General features: G+C 35.2%; 1 protein-coding gene across 50 annotated transcripts in view; it reads right to left on the bottom strand.

The window, feature by feature from the left end:
• Positions 1-27,212, bottom strand: part of MEF2A (myocyte enhancer factor 2A) — a 151,701-nt gene that overhangs the window by 67,440 nt on the left and 57,049 nt on the right. For 44 of the 50 annotated variants that reach the window (XM_054531016.2, XM_009250183.4, XM_054531019.2 and 41 more), the window contains 2 exon segments: positions 16,420-16,615; positions 3,794-3,997 (listed from right to left, as the gene is read on the bottom strand). In XM_054531016.2, the coding sequence (XP_054386991.1) occupies positions 3,794-3,997; positions 16,420-16,473 (258 nt within the window). In that variant the 5' untranslated portion in view covers positions 16,474-16,615. 50 annotated transcript variants of the gene reach the window in all.

The following is a 27,212-nucleotide window of genomic DNA, read 5'->3' as shown; positions in this document are numbered from 1 at the left end:
ATTACTACATTTTATAGGACCAAACAAAAGTCTGCCACCTATTTTTGTATCAATGCTTAATAACTTGAAAAGATAAAATGTGTGTCTTTGACAACATTCTTTGTGGAATGTCACCTAATGAAATATGGGAAATAAAGTTATAAAACTCATGTTTTGTAAGAAATATACTACTGAAAAGCAGTGTGGAAACATTTTAAACACAGCAATGATATTCTTCATTTCAAAGAAATTGAGTTATGAAGTCTCTTATGAATCTTACCCTAATGGCAATCTCCAATTTACTAATGTGTAAGTCTGCTTTATCATATATTCAGCTTTCTTAATGTAGGGGATATATACACATCCTCAAGACACTACAGACCTTAATTTAAAATACCTAAATGCAATTTAAAATATGTAAGTACAAATTAAAAAAAAAAAACCTGTAGAGAATTTTTAAAATTTTATCAACTCTAACCAAAGTTTAAAAAATTGATTAAAATTTTAAGTTTAAGAACTAGTTTAAGAACATAATTAATATAAAATGAGACAGAACAAAGATAGATGGATTTAAGTTTATAAATAAAATTGAAACAGAAAAATAGGAGCACCATTTCTACCTATTTACAATCAACAATATTCAAATACCAACTACTTTTAATACATCATATTAATCTTATAGTACTCCCACAAAACACACTATATCTAACTCCGCAGACCTAATACATGTGCATCCTTGTACTACAGACTACACAGGTGTGGTTAACAGCACATCTTCACAGTACATCCTCAAAGGGCTTGTATATTGGATACAATAGAAGAGGAATACATCTAATGAAGACGCCACGTTAATATACTCAAGACTTTGTCAAAGCATATTTCAGTAATGTAGGGAAAGTAAAATTCTGCTGATTTTTTAAAGACTAACATATATGCAAACGGAAATATGTGGAGTCAGGTTATAGGCCTTATGGAAGTTGTTGTTTTCAGAGTTTGTGTCATTACTGGTCATATAATGACACAAACTCTTAAGTATATCGGTCACATACTTTAGAAATCACTCTAAAGTAGATCACTTGTAACTGTTCATGCCTCTATTTTATCCTGATGTTTTCAACCACATGAGATGGCTAAGGAGTCCAGAACCTTATCACCAACTTTTTCAAAGTTCTTATAAATATACATAAAATCTTCAGTTGGTAAAAGTATACCTCAATAGTTTATAAAAATATGGGTAGGAAGAATATTCTTCTGGCCTGAATTAGGAATCTCTAAATACGATCAACTTGCAAAGCACATAGAAGCCCCTCAAATCTTTGTCAAATGAGTAAATGGGCATCAAAAAGCCTGCTTCCCATTAATACAACTGCCTGAAAGGAAACTGTGAAAAGGAAAAAATGGTATTCCAAAAATATCCTTCAATGAGACACTTGTAAAGCACTTTGTAAAAACTAAGACCCATAGGAAGCTCTATGTAGGTAACTTCATTACTGTTATCCTGTAAATTTAATTTGAACCACAGCAAACTGTATAGATGCATCAGCATAAGCCATTACACCACTGGCAAAAAGAACTCATATGTGAATTGCACTACTAGTGAAGATGTAGGCTGCATCATCTTCATATGTGAAAAAAAGGCCTATCTTACAAGTTTAACAACCACTCTCTTAATAAAAGTTGACTCAGTAAGATGTTAATATACAAGAAGTGTGAATTAAGCCTTGTAATTTATCCTACCACAATAAATTAATCCCTAATAATCTAATGTGCCTTCTATCTACTGTATTTATATAATTTAGAACTTCACAAGGAACTATTAACACGATTCACTTTAACTTATTTTGAGGAAATGCAATTAAAAAGAAAACATCAAAATCCCAATATGTAATTGAGCTGCAAAAGTTTTCCTTCATATTGAAACAGACTGTAATATAGGAGACTGCTTAAAAAAATGTTTGGTATCTACTCTCTTACACTTTGCTGACCACAACAGAGATGAAGATTGAGGTAGTCTGAAAATTCTATGAGGATTAAATCAGACTACATTCTCTGTATTCTCTAGGGAAGTAAGCTTTAGGCAGTGTGAAGTACCCTCAACTTCCAGGGACCAAGAATAACAACTGCTGCAATGAAAGAGCAGAGTAGTTAGGGTTAAGGAGGTGGTTGCCTCTATAATGAAATTAGCTAGAATACTTATTTGCTGACATTATCAAAGTCAGCTCCATTGGTTTGAGTTGAGGCAGTGTAACTTTTGATGAGACATCTAGATTTATAAGATAAGAAACTATTTTAAACACAACAGGGATACTCTCCATTTCAAGGAAATCCAGTTATGAAGTTTCTTAACAAAGCTTACCTGAATGATACCCTAATTTACAAAATTACAATACAAAATGTATTCATGACATGTAACAGGTGAAAGGTCTACTATACAGTATTATATATAAATGATAACATATAACATAACTGCTAAATAATATAATTTATAAATGACATAAATATAACTGCATTAAGGGGTTTAGCTAATGATATAACCATGTAGTTTAATCGAAGTTATCAACAAAAGCAAAATAAAAAATTTCATATACAATTCAGGGAAGGTTAACAGCAGTAAGCCCCGTAAATAAAACTGTAGATAAGTTAAGCAACAGAGATGAGTCCTAGCTGTAATTATGCTATACCTTTACTTCTCATTTGAAAAAATGACTAAAAAGTAACAAAAGCTGTTTTTAAAATATAAGTAATAGTTTTTATGTGTGTAGTAATGGTATCAATCACTGCCTAAAGAGGGACAGTTAAGGCAAAGAAGTATAGGGGAAATTTAAAATGCATTTTCGGAACAATAACACTTGAGAAGGCAAATAAATTAGATTCCTATAAAACAAAACAGCTAAATTATCTTTAATTTTAAATATTAGAAATACAATCTAGATTAGGACTCCATTTGTTCTTTTTTAGTTGTTCTACATAATCCTCACATGGTTTCAGTACTTTCACCAACGAAATGCCTAATACTTTTCTATTACATACTAAGCCAAAATATGCATCTTTCAAGTAATAAAAAATTCCTCCATTGAATAAATATAAAACCTCCAAATATAAACAAAAGAGACAAAAGTAACTATGAAGCTAATTTAAAATGTGATTAGAAATACACATGGAAAAGTTATCTTATGGAAGATCTTGAAAGAGAGAAGATAAAAAGGGGGAAGCATACTGGTTTCCATTTTGAAGGTTTTATTGTAAAACACTATTTCTGAGAAGATCATTCTAATAATAAATCCTTTTCTTTTTCACTTAATTAGGTTGGTAGAACTATGAGAGCTATCAAATAGGCAGCAGATAAACAAAGAAAACGAGGACTTTCTCCTGTTGCCCAACTAAAGCACTATTAACAAAGCAAATATTATTTACATAATTGTCATTGTTTTCTTAAGTGTTTAAAGTTGTGAGCTGTCAATGACATAATGAAATGATTAAGACATACCAAAACTGTAACTTCATACTGTCCAAAAATGAGAGTCTCTTACAATATTAATTTTAAAACTCATACAAAATAAGTAATTATAGATGAAATGTTAGATTATGCTGGTATACATGGTAAAACAACATAGTTTACTTTGTCTGAATGAATAGAGTATGTTTATAACGCGAGTCGCCATACAGCAATCACTCTTCTAAGAAATGATTTAGAGAAAAGATACATATACACCTAATTTATGTTTTAGATGTACAAGTCATTCTGACAGTTAATGCTATTAAACAAAATATTTCAGTATTACTTGCAATTCACGTATTACTAGATATGTGTTACCTCAACAATATCCGAGTTGGTTCTGCTTTCATGAGGTTCATTATATTCTGTATACTTGAGAAGAACTTTGTCCATATCAGTGCTAGCATATTGAAACAGTTTGTTAGAGCTGTTGAAAATGATGAGTGCTATTTCACAGTCACAGAGCACACTAAGTTCATAGGCTTTCTTCATTAATCCAAATTTTCTCTTTGTAAAAGTGACCTAAACAATAAAAAAGGTATATTTTTATTAAAAGCATTAGTAGTACTTGAATATGGGCTATCTGAAGATGAATCTTCTTCTTAATACTGAGCCAGATTTCAAAGATGGAAAAGGTTCCTAGCTTTGTCCTCCATATGAGCCTTCCCTCTCCCATTGTGCTACAGTCCTACATTTGTTTTGTATTTGCAAGTTCTCTGACAGAGCTGTCTCCTGGGGAAGTATTTCCTTATCCTTGGCTGCCACTCCACCACAGAGGGTGAAGAACTGCAGAAGGAACAGTTGATCAATGTTCCCTTATCATTCAGTTAAAATTGTTACCATCAGAAACCCCAAATCCCAGCCAGGTAATGTAGCATCAGCCAGACTTTAATCCCTAAACAACTAAATACATCCACTCATCTAAAGTATTTCTCCTCCCTCTCAAGCCCTTCTCTATTGTACCCACTGAAATTCACAGTCTGGGATCAGCAAATTCCCCAAAGTCCTCAAATTCTTCTTTAACTGTTTCTTTCTTTAACTGAAACCTGTTACCTGAAATCCTCTCTAACACAGACCCCCCCAAAAAAATTTTTTATTTACATCCTTTATACTGACTGAAGGCCCTAAAAGAGATGTCTTTTTATGCTCTGTATTCTCTCTTCGACACTACTTTTCTTTCCCTCCCCTTCAAAAACTTCAAATACTTTGAAGCTCATGCCATACAAAAATTATACCACCCAACAACCCTCCTTGGGGTGGGCAAGAGTTACCCTTGATCCCTCTTCTTCTAATACGGGATGGGAAAGGAGTGCGAGGGAACTCTGTACTTTCTGCTCAATGCTGTTGTGAACCTAAAACTTCTCTAAAACATAAAGTCTATTTAAAAAACAGTTTTTGAAAGGTCGGTAAGAATATACTTTTGAATAATCTTTGGAATTGTGCAACAACATAAAGTTCAGCAATTTTCCCCATGGATACCTATCATATGATTTTCTTCCTATAAACTTTAACTATTGGCCTAGACTTAAAATCAGTTATTGCAGTAGCTATTAAAGAAGTAGAGGATCTCCAGTCTCATGAAAAGCAATTACTGCCACTAGAAATTTTTTTCACGGGCATGACTTTAATATCCTCTTTCATTACAGATATAGTATGTACATGTAAAAGCAAAACAACAACAAAATTCATTTCACATGTAAAATTCAATGATGTTTCTGTATTTTTTCAGTCTATTTCCTATGTAGCATGATAAAATTAAATAGTAGTATAGTAGTTCAATGGTTTTCACTAAATTTAAGCAGAGTATCTGTTTTCTCCCTATAGTAACACCACATGCATTTAACATCTACACATCTTAGCATTTAATCACTTTAATCACTCTTAATTTTATGTAGATCTAATCTCTTTAATAGTCTCAAAACCTTATGTTTTCTCTGTATTTCTCAAGTGCACAAAGCACAATACTCCATGTATTATATGACCGCTCAAATATTCTGTTAGCTAGTAAACTGAATGAAAATAGAGTTGAGAAGGTTCTTTAAATATTCATTTAACAAGAAAATTTAACTAGCCAACACAATCTAGTCTGTTCATGATACATATTTACATGTAAATTGTGCCATATACCCACATCACCTTTTATGAATTATCTTTGAATACTGGTCTATATTTGATACTTTAAAATTCTCGGCAGGGCACGGTGGCTCACGCCTGTAATCCCAGCACTTTGGGAGGCTGAGGCGGGCGAATCATGAGGTCAAGAGATGGAGACCATCCTGGCTAACACTACGAACCTCTGTCTCTACTGAAAACACAAAAAATTAGCCGGGCGTGGTGGTGGGCGCCTGTAGTCCCAGCTACTCAGGAGGCTGAGGCAGGAGAATGGCGTGAACCCGGGAGGCAGAGCTTGCAGTGAGCCGAGATCGCACCACTGCACTCCAGCCTGGGTGACAGAGCAAGACTCCACCTCAAAAAAAAAAAATTCTCAATATAAAAACAGAAATTACAAGTAGAAAAACCTCCACATCTGTTGATGTACTTGTTTTTACAAATAGATTTGGGAACAAACAAAAACAAAATAGAATACAATGGAGGAAAGCAATAAGGAAAGGAATGAAAAATACTGACTATCACTTATGACAAGAGTATATGCCTAGAAGATTAGATTATAACAAAATACAACAAGCCACAAAGCAAGAAAACAAGCTGTTAAGAGTCTACATTTTGCCTTGATTTTAGTGTTTTCAGTTCAAAGCAAGTTTTTGGTTGTCATACAGAGATTTTCCTTCTACACACTAGCTTTCTAAGACATCTAAAAGTGAAAAATCAGTAAAAGCCAACTAATTAGTAGAGTGTTAATTAGTAATTTTACAATACAGCCACGTTTCAGTTCATAAATTTGATATGAAAGAGGTAACGTAATCTAAAATTAGGCTGCAGAATACTAACTACATAATTAAAACTCAAGATTCAACTTTATTATTCTAAGACAATATTTTTAAACTGATGATTTTAATTACATTAAAATGATGTAAATTCTTTATATTAACTTCAACAGAAATCACAAAAGTTAGTTTTAAATTCAGAATGGAATAAAGTCATGTTTACTCCTCTCTACTCCTCTAAAAACATGGACACATACATACACATACATACATACCTAATAAAAAAGAGACTGGGTTTTCTTCAAGGAAAGTAAGAATCCCTAACTACAAATTTTCATCTGCCAGATTTGGTGAAATTTAGATGAAAATGAAAGTGGATTCAGAGAATTCACACTGAGTTCTTCACAAAAGTGGCAGTGTCCTCTGAGAGGATCCTCTGATTAGTGCTACAAGATTCACAAGTATCAGAAGCCCACGAAATAAGTGAAGAATCTTGTTCTAAATGTAGAATGCCAGGGAAGGTGAAACCAAAATAAATAAAGAAAATAATTTTATAGGAAAGCTATTTCTGTTAACTCATACTTAATATAATTGCCAAAACTGTCAGAGATAACAGATCTAAAATGTGAGCTGGTATGGCTCAGAAATGAATGAGAAGAGAAAAAAAATCAAATCATAACAGATTTTTAGCACAATAATAAAAATCAAAGAATCAAAACAGAAAACTAAAATGAATAGAAAAAAGTTGTTTGTATTGTTGACAGATAATGAAGATACCAAAGAACCCCAGAGCATTTAGCAAAGGAAAAATATTTATTAAAAAATAAAATACAGAAAGGCATACAATCTTAAAAAAGTGATAAGGAATAATCAAATTCATGGCATTTTCAGATTAAGTTACTGAATGTCAAGGTCAAAGAAAGAATACCATGTACACCAAGGAAGGAAGTGAGTCACTTTTAAGAAGGGAAAAAACTCAGTCTGGTGTTAGAATTCTGGCAACATTCAAAGTCAGAAGACCAAATCTCTACAACGTTCTGGGGAGAAGAAATAGGGCCTATACCTAGAACGTTAGACCTAGCCAAGTTAGACTTCAAGTATAAAGACAATAAACATTTTCAAACATAAAAAAACTCAGGAAGTATAACATCTACAAGCCCTTGTTAGGGGCAAAAAAACCAACAAGCATTACTTGCTGAAAAAAAAAAAAGAAAAGAAAAAAAAACCAAACAAAAAAAACCCAGTCATCTGAGTAGAATATAAGTTGAAAAAAGTTCAATGCTGCATGCTCAGCTTCTAAAACAAAGCTACTGTGTGGCAGTGAGCGGGTGCTAAAAAAATTTGTTGAATAAATCTGTAAAGGAATAATGAAGAAAAAGTGAGAAACCCCAGAGGGTATGCTGGAAAATGTACGGGGTCAGAGATGTGGAGGCTTGTAGCCTGGAGAAGAAATCGACCAGTGGGATTACGAGAAGACAAATTTTTAAGACAGAATCTTGCTCTGTTGCCCAGGCTGGAGTGTAGTGGCACGAGCTCGGCTCACTGCAAGCTCCGCCTCCCAGGTTCACGCCATTCTCCTGCCTCAGCCTCCCGAGTAGCTGGGACTACAGGTGCCCACCACCACGCCCGGCTAATTTTTTGTATTTTTAGTAGAGACGGGGTTTCACCGTGTTAGCCAGGATGGTCTCGATCTGCTGACCTTGTGATCCGCCAGCCTCGGCCTCCCAAAGTGCTGGGATTACAGGTGTGAGCCACCGCGCCCGGCTGAGAAGACAAATTTTTAAAACAGCAGTTTGGGTTCAGCTTGTGCTTCTCACCTCCGCTGCCTGGAACACTCAATGCCTGCTACATCACAAGAGAATTGGCAGCCATGCTGATGCAGACAGACGCCCTCCAGAATAAAACCTGGGCAGTACAAAAGCTCTGCTGGAGATAGGAGGTGAAGACATCAGGTAGAAACTAACTAACCTCTGGCAGTGTGACTTCTCAACCATTCTTACTCAGAACCTCCAAGTTTGGTGGATTACCAGGTAGAGAAAGTACCTTCTTCCAATGTTCTTTTCCCTGGGGGTCTCTCTGTGGAGCTGCAATCAGAGTTCTTTGCGGATACTATGACTTTTTTGATGGCTGGGGCCCTCTAACAAATTTATATGATCAACTAGGATCATGTAAACTAGTACAAATACATACAAGATCACAGGGAATAAAAATCAACTAGACTGGTGAGTTAAGAGATGTATCAAACTAGATAAAAAACCAATATCCAGCCTTTTATACTATCTATAAAAGACATACCTAAAACATAAGGAAACAGTAAGGTTGAAAGTCAACACAGAGTTTCAGACCTACAAGAAAACACTGGCTGGGCGCCGTGGTTCACACTGTAATCCCAGCACTTTGGGAGGGCCAGGTGGGAGGATCACTTGAGCTCAGGAGTTCGAGACTAGTCTGGGCAACATGGTGAGACCTCACCTCTGCAAAAAGTACAAAAATTAGCCAGGCATGGTGCACATACCTGTAGTCCCAGTTACTCTGGAGGCTGAAGCAGGAGGATTGCTTGAGCACAGAAGGCCAAGGCTGCAGTGAGCCATGATCAGGCCAATGCACTCCGGCCTGGGTGACAGAGCAAGACCCTGTCTCAAAAAAAAAAAAGAAAAGAAAGAAAAGAGGGGAGGGGAGAAAGGGAGTGAAGGAGGGAGAGAGGAAGGAAGGAAGGAAAAGAAAAAAGAAAAGGAAAGGAAGAAATGTGTAGCTATATCAAGGTGAGGTAAGGTAGATTTAAGACAAATATGCCTTACTGAGGATAAAGATGGTCAATATGTATTGCAAAATTTGCCAAGAAGGTACATCACCTCTAAATACGTGCAAGCCTAATGAAATAGTCCCAAAATGTATAAAACAGTATTATTAAATCAATAAAATATACAAAGAAACTGACAAATTCACCATTGTGGTAAGTACAATTATTGATAGGTCTCAATGAACGAAAAACAAAAAGTAACAAAGAATACGGAAGGTTAGAACACAACAATGAGAGTTATCTGAAAGATATATGGAAACGCATGCATCCAACAATCAAAGAATACATATTTACCCAACTCCATTAGGAACATTTAAAAAACCAATCTTGATTTAGGAAATAAAGCAAGTCTTAACACACTTAAAAAGGCTCACAATCTACTGAAATAACAGCAATATACACCACTATGATAAGCCCTGTCATAAAAGTGTTTACAAAGTGTTTTGGTAAAGACTGAAAGATACTATCTGAAACAGAGACAATACATATAGAATTAATATCCAGAATATGTAAAGAACTTCTAAGAGAAAAAAATCAAAACCAACTACCCAGCACAAAATAAGCAAACCACAAAAACAGGTTGCATTTCACTTTCCTAAGACCAGAAAAAAGAATAAAATAAAATTTAAAAAGGGACAAAGACAGAAAAAAGAGAGAGAAAAGAAAGGCAAACAAGACAGAAAGAAGGAAAGGCAAAGTATATGGGCAAATAGGAATTCTCATACAAACTTACTGCAGTGTAGCTAGTACAATCACTTTGGAAAGCAACTTGAAAACATGGTAAAGCTGATGATGGACATACTCAGCCTAGCAATTCCTTCTGAAAGTATTTATCACAGAGCAACTTTTACCCATGTATAATGAGACAGGTCAACAGATGTATACTGCAACACCACTTATAACAGTAAAAAATTAGAAACAACATAATTGTTCTTTGATGGAGTATTGATGAATTAAGAATATTTATTCCTAAAACTAGCTATACTGAATAAGAGCAGATGGATCTCAAAACACTACACTGAGTGAAAAAGCAAGTGCAAATGAAAACATCATTATGTAAAACTTTAAACCCATGTTGAAACAATACTAAATAATACCTGTTAAAAAATATAAAGAAAACACAATGTAAATTCATGATAGTGGTTATGAGAAGGAAAGTAGGAAGAGACCAGGAAAAATCATAAAGAGGACAGTAAATCTCTAATTTTTTTCACTTTATGAATAAAAATAAAAATACATATAACAAATGTGTCAGCACTGACATATGTTACTTCTGGATAATGAATATAGCAATCCTTGAAGTATCGTTCTCTGTACTCTACCTTTGGAACCTTTGGAAAAAACTTTTAAACTGCTTTCTTTCTTTTTTTTTAAGTATATGAGGATGTCTGCTTTTAGGTTAGAGGGAGTAGTTGTTGGAAGACCAAAGAACCCACTGAAATCAACTAGTAAAACAGGATGAAATACAACAAATACCTCTTTAAAGACATCAGAAAGCTGCTGAAGCAGGAAGACTGGAGATGCTAAGATTCTGTAGTATCTTTCACATACAAGGTCTGAAGGCTCATTAAAAAACCACTAGACATGTCAAAAGACTGCATCATATAATTGAGAACAAAGAGAAAAAGGGATCAGATATGGACCTACAGGTAATCCAGATACAGCTATTCGCAGACATGAACTTAAAGATAACTATGGCTAATATTAAAAAAAATAGTTTAAAAATGGAGAAAATGCATGAAAAGATGGACCACTTCACATAAAAATGAAAAATCAAAAAGAAATTCTAGAATTGAAACTATATTATCAGAAATTAAGAATGTACTAGGCTGTTTTATCAGTTAATTTTAAAAAGCAGGAGAAAGGCTTACTAGAAAATAGATTGCTAGAAAATAACTAGGAAACATTCAAACTGAAGTACAGAGAAAAAAAGAGTAAAAAATACAGGAGGACAAAATACATAAGAAATGTATGGGACACAAAACAGTTATATGTAACTAGAATCCCAGAGAAGGAAAAAAATGGGACACAAGCAATATCTGAAGACACACGCCCCTTGTGGGTCCATCACAGTAAAAATGTATATTAACAAAGGAAAAGCAAAAGGCTTTAAAGCAACAAAAGAAAAAAAGACACATTATCTTTAAAAAAAAATTTTTTTTAAGATCAAAAGCTGGCCTCTTAATAGAAATGAATGGAAGTTGGAAGACAACTGCTTCAAAGTACTAAGAGAATAAAACTGCCAATCTAGAATTCCACAACCAATAAAAACAGCTTTCAAAATGATGATACAACTGAAAAACAATTAAAAATTATGCAAAGAATTTGAATAGACATTTTTCCAAGGAAGATATACAAATGTCCAATAAGCACATGAAAAGATGTTCAACATCATTAGCCATCAGAGAAATGCAAACTAAAGCCACAAGATACCAGTTTATACCATCAGGATGGCTACAATAAAAAAGACAGAGCTGGGGGCAGTGGCTCACGCCTGTGATCCCAACACTTTGGGAGGCCAAGGCGGGCGGATCACGAGGTCAGGAGATGGAGACCATCCTGGCTGACACGGTGAAACCCCGTCTCTACTAAAAATACAAAAAAATTAGCCGGGCGTGGTGGCAGGCGCCTGTAGTCCCAGCTACTCAGGAGGCTGAGGCAGAAGAATGGTATGAACCCGGGAGGCGGAGCTTGCAGTGAGCCGACATCATGCCACTGCACTCCAGCCTGGGTGACAAAACGACACTCCATCTTGCACAGAAAAAAAAAAAAAAAAAAAAAAAAAGACAATAACAAGTGTTGGCTGGGATGTGGAAAACCTAGAATGCTGACACGTGGCTGGCAGAATGCAAAATGGTGGAGTCACTTTGGCAGTCTGGCATTTCTCAAAATGTTAAACTTAAGAGTTACCATGTCATCTAGCAATTCTTAAGTATACTTTTATATACTTAGCAGCAAACATGCAGAAAATTTGAGAAGAAATGTAATAATGCTTTAGAAAATCAAATATCTACTAATAAATATAACAAAAAATGTAGAAGACTTATTTTGAAAACTATCAGCCATTATGGAGAGAATTAATGAAAACCAAATGAAATATAAACATGTTCATAGATTAGAAGACTTGACATTGTAAAGATTTCAATGCTCCCTAAATAAATCCCTACATCCAGTGGAAAAAAAATATCTAAATTCCAATAGGTTTTTTGTTTTCTTAAGTGAACACTGACACTTGGTTTCATTTGGATATTCTGAAAAAGGGCAAGAACAGTCAGCTGGTTCTGGAAAAAAAAAAAAAAAAGGTACAGAACTACACTACCAGATATCAAATTACAGTAATTAAAACAGTGTAGAATTAAGAAAGGATATACAAATAATCAAATGGAACAAAACAGAGAATTTAGAAACAGTTTCACACACATATGGTTACTCGACTCATGATAAAGGCAACCCTGTCATATAGTGAGATGGTTTTTGCAATAAATCGTACTGGGACAACTAAATATCCATCTGGAAAATAACAAATCCTGACCCCTACACCTCAAACCAAACACAAAAATAAACACCAAATGGATAACAGGTCTAAAACATGAAAGGTTAAAAAAAAAAAAAAAAAAAAAAGAATTCTTACAGAAGAAAGCATAGAAGAATATCTTTATGGCCTTATGGTAAGTAAAGATTTCTTAAACGTGACAGAAAAGGCACTACTCATAAAGGAAAGGGAAAAAAAGGTAAATGGGAAACCATTAAAATATTATTGATTTTTTTAAAACATTAAGAAAGTGTAGGCCTGGTGTGGTGGCTCATGCCTGTAATCCTAGTGCTTTGGGAAGCCAAGGCAGGAGGATCACTTAAGGCCAGGAGTTCCTGACCAGTCTGGGCAAGACACCATCTCTACAAGAAAATAAAAGAATGGGTCGGCCCTAGTGGTACATGCCTGTAGTCCAACCTACTCAAGAGGTGAAGATGAGAGGATCACTTGAGCCCAAAAGTTTGAGTTACAGTGACCTATGATCGCACCACTGCACTCCAGCCTGGGCGTCAGAGCAAGACCCTGTCTCTAAAATAAAATTTTTAAAAAAGAAAGTGAAAAGGCAAGCCATAGTTTTAGAGCTAATATTTATAATGCATATCATGGACAAAACACTCATCTGATTATATAGAATGCATATTAATAAGAAAAAAGCAGGCAGCCCATTAGAAGAAAACAAAATGAAGTGAACAGACTAGTCACAAAAGAAGATACATATCTAAATGGCCAATAAAAATATGAAAAAGTGAGCACCTTCATTAGACCTCATGGAAACTTAAGATTAAATTACTATTGTTCACCTACCAGAATGACTAAAATGAAAAGGACAATACCCAGTATTGCTCAAGACCGGAGCAGCTAGCTCGAACTCTTACACTCTGCCAGCAGAGTGTAAACTAGTAGAACTACTTTAGAAAACTTCTGTCAACTACTACCAAATGCATACCCTTATGACTCAGCAACTGCACTCCTATTTACCCAAGTGTTCATGTATACTATCGAGAATATTCAAAATTACAGTCTTCATAATAGTACCAAAGTAGAAAACAATCCAAATGTCCATTTACAATAGAAAACAGTAAATACATAAATTGTATTCTACTGACACAATAGATTATACATCAATGAAAATGTACAAGATATATTTACATATATCTACATGCAACAATACCACTGATAAATTTCACGAATGTAATATTGTGCAAAAGAACACACACTGTTCATATAAACTCAACAACAGGTGTAATTAATTTATAGTGTTAGAAGTCAGGAAAATGACTTTCCTTGGGGCAGGGGGAAACAACTGGGAGACAGAATGAAGAGTGCCTCTCGGGCGGTGCTCTGGAATATGCTGGCTACATGGTCTTCTTCTTTGTGCAAAAATTCACTGAACCACACTCTTAGGATTTCTGAATTTTTCTTAATCTTATACTTTAATACGGTTTACTTTTTTAAAAGTGTTTTAGATAAGGAGGAACAAACATAAGGTCTCACCAGAGGTGTCTAAGTGGAAGTAAAGCGAAGCAGCTCTTTAAGCGTATGATACTGTCACCCCTCCACCATCCACAAGATTATTTGTGTACTGTTTCAGTGATGAAGTGTGATTTTTATCTTGCTAGTTCACACCTGTAATTCAAAACTCTTATTTGCTACTACCTCCTCCAATCAATAGTCCCTAAACCACTCCATCAGAAGTTAGCGGTTTCTTCTATAAACTCTCCCAGTATCTAATATTATTTCTATTTGCCACATATTTAGATCTCCTATGTAGGCTATATATTTTTAGTGAGTTTCCAGGACCTAACACAGTCTCTTGGGATATAGCACATATCTGAATCTGGACAAATAAACGACATCTCTTTTCTTCTGCAAAGATATAGTTTTTCTCCCTTTCATGAAGAAACATGAAACTTTTAAATCAGAATCAAATTCTAAAATCAATAAAGATACTCTTTTAGTTTGTGACAAATTGTTTCTGTGTCTAATTTAACCTGAAAAATAAACTGTCCAATTATTTCTTTCATGTCTTTCCTCCAGTCTTTGCCAAAATTATCTGAGACAGAAATTCAGATAGTCCTTGCCCCATTTGGCAGCTAGGCAAGAAGCTGACACAACAGCTAAGTCCAACGTAACAACAGTCTCATTCTAGTTGCTTAGTGGCAGTATCTATCTTTTTAACAAGGTCATTTCCTCAACTCAAAAAGTTCCATTACACAGTCACCTACACATTCCTAGCTGCTCTTTCTCTCTAAAAATGTGAATCCCTTCCATAGGTAGGTCCAGTTTAGCTATGTCCAATTTAAACACGACTATCTACGGAATAATAAGGGCTCGAAAATTTTATGTGTCCTCCAGCCCTGCTTGTATGTTATTCCCCAATAAACCCTATTTTATATTTATACTGCATATATCCATGAAGCAGGTCCCTATGTCTCCTCTACACTTCATAATCCTCAGATTGTGAAGAGAAGATAATTTGCAGCCTTGATTGGAATCATTCCTTTGGAATAATAGCATGGATAGTTTACCAATCTTCCCTATTGTACCAACCTTCATAATGAATCATACTGTGTGGGCCTTATGTCTTTGTGGAACAATCTTCATGAGTTGAAACCAGGGCTTCCTCTTTAATTCAGTCTATGGGCAACCCTCATCACTCCTACCAACTTCCTTACAGACTGCTCAGTTGAGTTTTATCTCCAATTATATCTATATTCCAGTGAATTACTACTCAGATTTGCAGAACACATCTTCAGTTTTGTTCTGTTCCTGGTAAACTTTCTGAAACCACTTGTTCTTGAAACTTCTCCTGATACGCAACTTTCCCAGAGACAGCATCTCTCCAGTAGTTCCTTTATAATATGCTATGAAATTATTTTTCCTTCTTTCTCCTGAACTAAGGAGTCGGTAAACTTTTTCTAAAAGTGTCAGAGAGTAAAGATTTTACGCTTATGGACCATATAGTTTCTGGGGCAACTACTCAATTCTGTTGTTATAATGCGAAAGCAGCCATAGACAATATGTAAATGAATGAGCATGACAGTGCTCTAATAAAACTTTATTTACAATAACAGATGGCCAGCCCATGGACCACAGTTTGTTAAGCCAACATTAGACACTTAAAACTTCTGGCCTCTTCATATACCAGCAACAGTATAATTACCTTGAATCTGTAAGGATTTACCCACACTGGTACCATAAAATAACTTCAATATATTTTATCAATTAAAACTGATGTACATACATAGATTTATAAATATTTGCAATAAGTATAACAAATTCTCATTATATATTGGTTAACCAGAAAATTTAACTGACTAGAACACATTCACTGATAATTATAGTTAACTTAGCTAATTATAAAAACAGATGTGATAACTTAAAAATAATCAATATAAAAAAGACTAACAGTCAAATATATAATCAAATATACAGAAGACTAAATATCTTATGAAAAATCTATACAATGGATGGTAATGGTGGGGATTGTGGTGATTTTACTTTTGAGTATCTATGTTTTCTGTGACATATATTTATAATAAGGAAGTCTCTTTAAAGCAGATGATGAAAAGACACAATTTTATGATTGTTAGAATTTTTCATTTAGTCTGTAACTACAAATATTTAGACTTAAAATTAAGTTTAAGAAAAACCCAACCATTCTGTCCTATGTTCTTTTTTTAAAATAATATGTATATCAATTAAATAAATTAAAATTTTCATTTACCTGTCGGTTCCTTTCATCCATTATGCGTGTGATTTGTATTTTCTTCCGCCCCATTTTCAGTCACCTTTCCTTATTTCCTTATGTTCCAAATATTTAATTCAAAAGTTAATTTTCTTCAATACCCTAATGCATCGTATACAGCTTCTATTATTTCAGCTTCTAGTCCAAGGGCTACAGCTGAAATTTTCTACAAGATCTAAAAGAAAACACAAATTAGAAGATTTAAAATCTGTAAGTTTACAAATCATATAAGTGTTATACAAATTTCAAATTTGCTTTTACACTGCACACAGCATTATTAGTTGAAATTTCTGGTTATACAAAATCAATAAATAAGTTGAAGTCTTGTTAACTTTACCCCTAAAATACCTCTTGAATCTCTTTGTGTCTCTAGTTCTGGTTAAACTAATGCAACAATAATGTTTGAGGTTTTCTCAATGTATATAATAATAGCAACAAGAGCCAAGCCTTATTGAGATTCTTCTATGTACTAGACATTTTCCTAAGTATGGACATGTCTTAACTCATTCAATCCTAACAGCAATCTATAATTATTACCTCCATTTTATAAATAGAGACACTGAGACACAGAAAAATTAAGCAATATGCCCAAGGTCACGCAGTGAGGGGCAGAGCTTGGGGTTATAAACTCAGGGAATCTGGTTCCAGCACTTCTGTTCTTAACAACACAGAATATCCTTAAACACTTCTGATGACCTCCATACCAAACAATGAACTAATCTGGATAGCCCCAATCTGTCTTTTCAAATTCTTCTTGCAAATTGCCCTAGCCTCCAGCCAAATTACTATTTGTCAATTCACAAAGCCACTATATACTTTCGTAAAAATATGCATTTAAATGAAACATTCCTTTGGCCATTTAATGAACACCTCCTTATCAGTCAAGATTCAGTTTGCACTTCCAGATGAAGTGAAAATCAATTTCCCTTGGTAGAATAAACCACAGCACCTTCATGTGTGTGTGTGTATAAATTCTAAGTCTGCTTTCCTTCAAGACTTAAAAAATCTTTCAAGCGTTTTTTATTCCATTTATTCTGTGTAGTAGGATGACTGGAAATGATATAGTTTGTCATGTTCTGAATGACGGGTGTGTCATTTTAAAAACCTAGTGCTTTCAGACTTACATAATAAAAATATGAGGAGATGGGGGAATGAATGCTATAATACAACAGTCATAATAATACATTCCCATGGGAATTTTATGCAAGTATTTTTAATACTGTACATGTGTATCAATAAAACTTCAATTGTACTGTGCAAATCCAGTGTGTGATTAAATCTGGCTTTTGCTCAAAAGCTATGAGCCTTTCATTTCTTATCATTTCCGGCACTAACATCGGCACAGCATTTCTTATTTATCTTCCCTCATTATTTTATTTCTTCATTCATACAAACAGTAGTTGATCATCTATTAACTGATAACCTATTAATTGTTCACCTATTTCTAATAAATGTATTTCCAAACACTGAACTATGCACAGAGGATAACATGGTCAGAAAAAAGGATATGATTCCTAATCTAGCAGAGTTCAGAGTCTAGTAGAAGAAAAAGACATTAATCAAACCATAATGCAAATCAGTTTGCATAATTCCAAACTAGAAAGTTCATTTATCTTAATTAAATTTATGGTTCAGTAAAGGCTTCCCTAAGGATGTGTCTCATACTCAAACTCGAGCATGATATATACATATTAGGCAGAGAGAACAACATGTGCAAAAGCCCCATGACAAAAGGGAACGGGAAACATTAGAGGAACTGAAAGATGGCTAGTCACTGATGGGGCCCAATCAAACAGGCTGTGTTGTAGAATACTCCTTTTAACAGATCACATTGTATCCAATTCCCAATATAAACACTTGTACTGTAGTAGGCAGGAGAAATATTAATACATTTTACTGCAGAGAGAGTACTGCTAAGGCATGCAAGATATTTTAATGGCTGTAAGATGGATACACTGTACTACTTTATATCACCTAAAAAATTCTGAATTCTAGAACATATTTGGGCATTTTTTGCTTTTGACAATGGTGGAGTAGTTTGCTTCAAACCAACCTTCTTTTGAGAACAACTAGAAAAGAAAAACACAAGATAATCTGTTTTTTATTACTAGAGAACTTTCAAAACTAGAGAATCTGCAGGGTGGAGATCTGGAAGAAATAGGTGAGACCAGTCTCTGGACTCATCTGCCAGTAGATTCCAAAACTACTGCCCGAGAGACTGAGAAAGTTAACAGAGCTTTCAAGAGACCTGTGGGTGGACATACAAAACTTAGATCTAGGGCCTGCCAAGGAGGAATAGCCCTAAACACATCAGGCATATGGACAGACTCCAAAGAACTATACTCTAGGTATAAAGGTAAACTAGAAACAGACTAGCCCACACAGGAATAGAAGCACAGCTTTAAATCATCTCAATCCCTAATTAGATTAAGGCAATCTGGGCTAACTACTCTTATTAGCCTAGCTGCATACCAGTAGCAAAAGTAATTCTCAGCAGAAAGATAACATCATCTAGAAATTCACATTTTTTCACGTTTCATATAAATGTCTGGAAATCAAAATATAACCGGTCAAAACCCGATTTTTAAAATGGCAATAGAAACAGATTCACAGTAGATCCAGATAATGGTGTTATCAGAAAAAAGTTTAAAACAAGTTAAATGTTCAAGGAATTAAAAAGTAAAATGAAGAATTTTCATAAACAAAAAGTGGAAAACGTGAAATAAAAAAATACAGTTTTGAAAAAGAAGTGATGGATGGTTTTAATAATACTTTAGACACAGCTGAAGGAAAAATCAACCCAGAAAATAGGAAACAATAAAACACCTAGACTGAAGCACAAAAAGAGAATGAGAAATATAGAAAAGACTGAGAAATTATAGCACACGGAAAACGGATACAAAATACATGTAACTGGAGTCTCAGAGGGGAGGAGAAAACATATAGGCAAGAAAAAAATATCTGAAGACATAATAGATAAGAACTTTCAAAACTGACCAATGAGACATCAAGCCACAGATTCAAGAAGTTCTATCAATCCTCAAGCAAAATAAATACAAAGAAAACCACACTTAGGCACATCAAAGGGGAGAGAAGGGGAGAAGGAAAGAAAGAGGGGAGGGAGAAGAGAGGGACGGGGGCAAAGTGGGGGAGGGAGAAGGAGGTCCCCCACCCTCAAAGAGAATTTTTTTTTTTTTTTTTGAGACAGAGACTTGCTCTGTCACCCAGGCTGGAATGCAGTGGTGCGATCTCGGCTCACTGCAACTTCCGCTTCCAGGGTTTAAGAGATTCTCCTGCCTCAGCCTCCCAAGTAGCTGGGACTACAGGCACGTGCCACCACACCCGGCTAATTTTTTGTATTTTTAGTAGAGACAGGGTTTCACTGTGTTAGCCAGTACGGGATACGATGAAGTTTCTCTTCAAATAACATGATCAATCTTTTATTCTTCAATTCATAGTACCCCCCCGCCCCCGCCTTTTTCCCTTTTTCTCCTTTTGCCTTTGTTAGATGCCCAGGCATGCCACAGTACCAGGCATTATCAGTACCAGCTCACATTCCTTTCCTTATTTGGAAAGAGGACTAACTTTCTAGCTCATTACAGACACCCCTTCCCCTTTCCTCTCCGCTTTCTTTTACATGCCCACCTTATCTAAACAAAATCAAATGTTTAGCCAACCGGGATTAGTTTAGATTGTACGACCTGACCCCAGATAATGGGGAAAGGGTACAGGTGGCAGGACTTGCATCAGGAATAAAGGCTCTCATGCCCCTTTGTTCAGGTGTGCTCTCATGGCAATTGGCCAACGAGGCACCCCTCTGCACAGAAGTAAATTGCTTTGCTAAGAATCCTTTGTTCGAGTGTTCAATTTAGGATTTTGAGTGTTATTCCTAACACCAGGATGGTCTTGATCTCCTGACCTCATGATCCCCCCGCCTCAGCCTCCCAAAGTGTTGGGATTACAGGCGTGAGCCACCACGTCCAGCCAGACAGAGAGATCTTAAAAGCATCCAGAAAAATTTAAAAAGATGAACTTCAAGAAGCAACAATAAGAGTTACAGCTAGCTGACTTTTCCCAAATAATAAAAGCCAGAAGACAGTGGAATGGTATCTTCAAAGTGCTGGTGGGGAAATGCCAAACCAAAATTTTGTATCTGACAAAAAAAAAAAATCCTTCTGAAATGAAGGCAAAATAGAGAGGCAACTTTAAGGCAAACAAACAAGAGTCTGTTATCAGAAATATTGAAGGGACTTTTTCAAGTAGAAAGAAAAAAGAACCCTAAATACAGCTTGGATATGCACAAAAGATGAAGTGCAATGAACAGGGTTGAGAGGGTTCAGTGAGTAACTCCAAAGGAAGAAAGGAATACTGACTAAACAGTAATACTTTGTGGGATTTCAAATGTTACAATACATAACAGTAATAGTACATAATAGGGGGGATAGCAAAATGAAACAGAAGTGTCCTAAAATCCTTTCATTGATTAGGAAGTGGAAAAAATGCTCATTTACCTTAGACCTCAATAAGTCAAGGATGCATGTGGTAATCTCTTGGGAAACTATGGCAAGAACAGTAAAAGTACAAATAGCTAAGAGGGGGAAAAATGGATTAATAAATAGCCCAAAAGAAGGCAAGAAAGGAAAGACAAATAGAAAGCAAACAGAGAGATGACAGATTTAATCCAAATATGTAAGTAATTACATTAAATAGGATTAAACTAAACCTCAATTTTTAAAAGAAGATAATAGAAGTGGATTTAAAAAAACAAACCCCAATTATATGATGATTACAGAGGACACATCTTAAATATAGGGATACAGAAAAAAAGTAAAAGCATAGTGAAAGACACACCACGTAAAACACAAACCAAAAGAAAGTTGTGTGGCTATCATAGTAAACTTGAATGCAGGAGGCAGACACTAGATACATATACATGGATTGCATGGATAGATACAGAAGGATACTTCAAAACAATAAAAGTTCAATTCACCAGGAAGACATATCAATTCTAAATCTGAGTGTACCTAACAACACTTACAGTTAGGAATCTGCTCCTGAAAATCAGATATTCTGTGCAAAAACCATAACCAGAAATTTATTTCCAATTATTTCAAGTAGGGAAAAATTATAATATGTTACACATCAACCATAATCCTCAATCATTTCTCTTTTAAAATTCAACCCACACAAAAATCCCCTTTTATAGTAAATTACCATGGCTAAGGGATGTAAAATGCTTACTACATGACTTCATATGCAGTTACTTTCTCACTGGCTTTTTTTCCTTCTCCACAATTTAACACTTCCTCAACTTTTTTGTGCATTCTACAAACCTAAGCAAAAATAAGGGCTAAATATGAAAGGCAATTAGAAAAATGTTTAGCACAAACACACATGGAAGACAATGGCTCAAAGGCTTCTAATATTGTAATGTCTTGCTTATTGCCAGCAACATCAGAGATGCACATTCCCTTTACATCCTTCAAAATGCCTAAATGTAATTCTAATATTCTACAAACTATACTTGGAATATAATTTGTGACTTTTCACATATACCAGTTTGTTAGACTACTGAGTTTTCGATGTAAAAATACACTTTTCCTAAATAAACTTCAGCTAAGAAACAGGGTATGCCTATATATAAAGCCAACACCAAAAAAACTAAGTCAAGTCTACAATTACAGCAAGTCATTTTTTTTTTTTTTTTTGAGATAGAGTCTCACTCTGTCGCCCAGGCTGGAGTGCAGTGGCGTGATCTTGGCTCACTGCAACCTCTACCTCCTGGGTTCATGTGATTCTCCTGCCTCAGCCTCCCGAGTACCTGGGACTATAGGCAACCACCATCATGTTCAGCTAATTTTTGTATTTTTAGTAGAGGTGGGGTTCACCATGTTGGCCAGGCTGATCTCAAACTCCCACTTTTTCACTGGCCCTAACCCACTTCGTGTTCCTTACCATCCTCCTTATCCAGTTAAATTTTCACACCCTCACCTCCTTTTGGTTCCAATCCCTTGCCTCCATTTTGTTGCAAAATCTGACCCCTGAAGACCAGCTTCCATGTAGCTAAATATGGCTAAATGAAAAAAATTAGCATGCCAATCAAGCCAATTAATCTCACTTTAAGTTCATGAAGGTCATGAACCTTAAACCTCAAATATTCCCTTCATATTACAATCTTCCATTTCCAGAAACCTTCCATTTCCCAATTCTTTGTTGATTATTTTATGCCATATTCTCCTGCTTACATCTCCAACATGCATCAGTCATCTTCACTCTCAGTTAGATAACTTTGCTTGTCTTGATCCTAAGAGAAATTTAAAATGTAGAAAATAATAAGCAAACCTATATTTGCAGAATTTCAGAAGTTTCAACTTTATAAAGATGTTAATTCTCCCCAAATTCATGTACAGACTGAATGCAAACCCTATCAACATATCAGCGGGTTCTCTCTTATTGTATGTGGAAATTGATAAGCTGATTCTAAAATTCATTTGGAAATACAAAGGTGAAAGAATAGCCAAGAAAACCTTGAATGATAAAGCTAAAAGACACACATACTATATAAAGCCATAAAAATTAAGATGCTGTGATTTTCCCCCAAAGGAAAACTCAAAGCTAGCAGAAAGCAGGAAATAACAAATTTGAGAGCAGAGATAAATGAAATAGATAACAGAAAAAAAAATCAACAAAGCCAAAAGTTGATTCTTCAAAACGATTAACAAAATTGACAAACCTTTAGCTAGACTGACTAGGAAGAAAAAGAGAAGACTCAAAATTACTAAAATCAGAAATGAAAGTGGAGGCATTACAACTTACTCTATAGAAATAAACGAGACTGTAAGAGGGTACTATAAACAGCTATATACCAACAACTGGGATAACCTAGATAAAATGGACAAACTCCTAGAAACACAAAAGGTTTCTAGAACTACCAAGACTGAATCGCAAAGAAATAAAAAAGAGCTGAATAGAGCAATAACTAGTAAGGAGATTGAATTGGTAATTAAAAACCTCCTGACAAAGAAGAGCTTTAGACTCAATGGCTTCATTGATGAATTCTACCACACAATTAAAGAACTAACACCAATCCTCCTCGAACTCTTCCAAAAAACTGAAGAGGGAGGAACATCTTTCTAACTCATTCTATGAGGTCAATATTGCCCTAATACCAAAATCAAAGATACAACAAGAAAACTATAGACCAATATACCCTATGAATAGACATAAAAACCCTCAATAAAATACTAGCAAACTGAATTCTACCGAATATTAAAAGGATTATAATGGTGATCAAGTGGGATTTATTCCTGCAATGCAAGGATGTTTCAACATACTAAAACCAATGTGACACACCACATAAGAGAATAAAGGGGGAAAAAACATAATCATCTAAATTAGTACTGAAAAAGGATTTGACAAAACACAACACCCTTTTATGATAAAAACACTCAACCAAACTAGGAAAAGAAGGAAACTACTTCATCATAATAAATACTATATATAAAAATTCCACAGCTAACATCATATTCAATGATCAAGGACTGAAAGCCTTTCCTCTAAGATCAGGGATGAGATATGGATGACCACTTTCACCACTTCTATTCAACACTGTAATGGAAGTACTAGCTAGAGCTATTAGACAAGAAAAAGAAATAAAGGCATCCAAATTAGAAAAAAAGAAGTATAAATATCTGTTTTAAGATGACATGATGTCTTTTGTCCCCTAGAATCCTTTCATGAGCAAGCATGACCTTATACGTAGAAAACTCTTAAAGATTCTACAAAAGAAATGGTAGAACTAATAAATTTAGTAAAGTAGCAGAATACAAAATCAACACACAAACCAGCTGCAGTTCTACATATTAACAATGAACAATATGAAACAAGAAAATTCAATTTACAATGGAATCGAAGAGAATACAGATGCTACTTGACTTATGATGGGGTTAAATCCCTATAAAACCACCACAAATTGAAAATATCCTAAGTCAAAAATGCATTTAATACACCTAACCTACCAAACATCATAGCCTAGCCTATGCTATCTTAAACGTGCTCAGAACACTTACATTAGTCTAGTTGAGCAAAACCATCTAATACAAAGCTATTTTAAAATAAAGTGTTGACTACCTCATGTAATTAATTCAATACTGTACTGAAGTATGGTTTCTACTGAATGCATATTGCTTTCACAACACTGTAAAGTTGAAACATCGTAAGTCAAACCACTGTAAGTTGGGTATCATCTGAACTTAGAAAATGAAACAAGGAGGTGAAGGTGAAAAGCTTGCACACTAAAAACTAAAAAACACTGATGAAAGAATAAAGACATAAACAAATGGAAAGATGTCTTATATTCATAGATTGCAAGATCATGTTATTAAGATATCAATACTGCCCAAAGGGATCTACAAACTCAATGCAATCTCTATTAAATCCCAATGATATTTTTGCAGAAATAGAAACGGTCACCCTAAAACTCATATGAAATCTCAAGGGACTCCAAATAGCCAAAATAATCTTGAAAAAGAACAAAGGTGAAGGACTCACACCTGATTTCAAAATTTACTATAATGCTACAGTAATCAAAACAGTGTGGTACTGGCATAAAGACAGACATAAAGACAGTGGAATAGAATAGAGAACCCGGAAATAAACCCTCACATATGGTCAAATGATTTTCAAAAAGGATGCTAAGACCATTCAATGGAGGACAGTCTTTTCAACAAATGGTGCTGGTAAAATGGGATATCTACCTAGAAAAGAATAAAGTTGGATATTTATCTAACACCATATACAAAAGTTAAATCAAAATGGATCAAAGATTTAAACCCAACTACTAAAACTATAAACTCTTAGAAAGAAAACATACAGCAAAAGCTTCAAGATGTTGGATTTGGCAATAATTTCTTAGTCACAACACCAAAAGGACAATCAACAACAACAACAAAAAAATTAGATTTTATCAAAATTAAAAACTTCTGTGCATCAAAGCGCACTATCAACAGAGTAAAACAGCAACCCCAAATGAAAGATAATAATTGCAGATCATGGCCGGGCGTGGTGGCTCATGCCTGTAATCCCAGCACTTTGGGAGGTCGAGGTGGGTGGATCACCTGAGGTCAGGAGTTCAAGACCAGCCTGACCAACATAGTGAAACCTCATCTCCATTATATACAAAACATTAGCCGGGTTGGTGGGATTACATGCCTGTAATCCCAGCTACTTGGGAGGCTGAGGCAGTAGAATCACTTGAACCCAGGAAGCAGAGGTTGCAGTGAGCCATGATCGTACCATTGCACTCCAGCCTGGGCAACAAGGGCGAAACTCTGCCTCAATTAAAAAAAAAAAAAAGGCAGATCATATATTTGATACAAGATTAATATCCAGAATATATTTAAAAACTCAAAAGCAACAAAAACATAACCTAATTTAAAAATGGGCAAAGGACTTGAATAGACATTTCACCAAAGATAAACCAATGTTCAATAAGCATATGAAAAGATGCTCAACATCACTAATCATTAGGAAATGCAAGTCAAAGCCACAATGAAATGCCATTTCACAACCATTCGAATGGCTATTAAGAAACAGAACAGCAAGCACTAGCATGGGTGTGGAAAACTGGAACACTTGTGCACTGTTCTTGGGAATGTAAAATAGTACAGCTGCTATGGAAAACAGTACGGAGTTTGCTCAGAAAAATAAATATAGAATTGCCATCTGATCCAAGAATTCCACTTTTAGACATATAATCAAAAAAACTTAAAGCAGGAACTCAGATATCCGTACACCAATGTTCATAGAAGCATTATCCACAATAGTCAAAAGGTGGAAGCAACCTGCATGTCCACCTGTGGGAGAATAAACAAAAGGTGGTACATACATACAATGGAATATTATTCAGCATTAAAAAAGAAGGAAATCCTGTCACATGCTGCAACAGAGATGAACCTTGAAGACATTAGGTAAGGGAAATAAACCAATCACAAAAGGACCAATCTACTAATGAGTCCATTGGTATGAAGTACCTAAAGTAGTCAAATTCAGAGACATAAAGCAGAATGGTAGTTAGTTGCTAGGGGTTGCAGGGAGGGTCAAGAGGAGGGTGTCACTGTGTAATGAGTACAGAGTTTCAGTTTGAGAAGATGAAAACATCCTGGCCAGGCGCGGTGGCTCACGCCTGTAATCTCAGCACTTTGGGAGGCTGAGGCGGGTGGATCATGAGGTCAGGAGATCGAGACCATCCTGACTAACACGGTGAAACCCTGTCTCTACTAAAAATACAAAAAAAAATTAGCCGGATGTGGTGGCGGCGCCTGTAGTCCCAGCTATTAGGGAGGCTGAGGCAAGAGAATGGCATGAACCCGGGAGGTGGAGCTTGCAGTGAGCCAAGATCACACCACTGCACTCCAGCCTGGGTGACAGAGCGAGACTCCATCTCAAAAAAGAAAAAAAAAAGAAAAAGAAAACATCCTAAAGAAGGATGGTAGTGATGGTTGTACAGCAATGTGTACTGATTTAATGCCACTAACCTATATACTTTAAAAGGGTTAAAGTGGTAAATTCTATGTTAAGTATGTTTTACAAATTTCAAACAATTTCAAAAAATTTACATATAATTTCAAAACATTCAAGTACTGAAAAAAATGCATATATCTTTCAAATAATTCCAGGAGTCAGATTTTATTAATTCAAGCTAACCACTAACTTTTTAAATCATGCAAGTACTGATTTTTCAATATGGTAAAGCTAAAGGAGTTTTACTCAAA

This window comes from Pongo abelii, chromosome 16 (assembly GCF_028885655.2).
Source record: "Pongo abelii isolate AG06213 chromosome 16, NHGRI_mPonAbe1-v2.0_pri, whole genome shotgun sequence".
Classification (NCBI taxonomy): domain Eukaryota; kingdom Metazoa; phylum Chordata; class Mammalia; order Primates; family Hominidae; genus Pongo; species Pongo abelii.
This window is presented reverse-complemented; position numbering and strand designations above follow the sequence as displayed.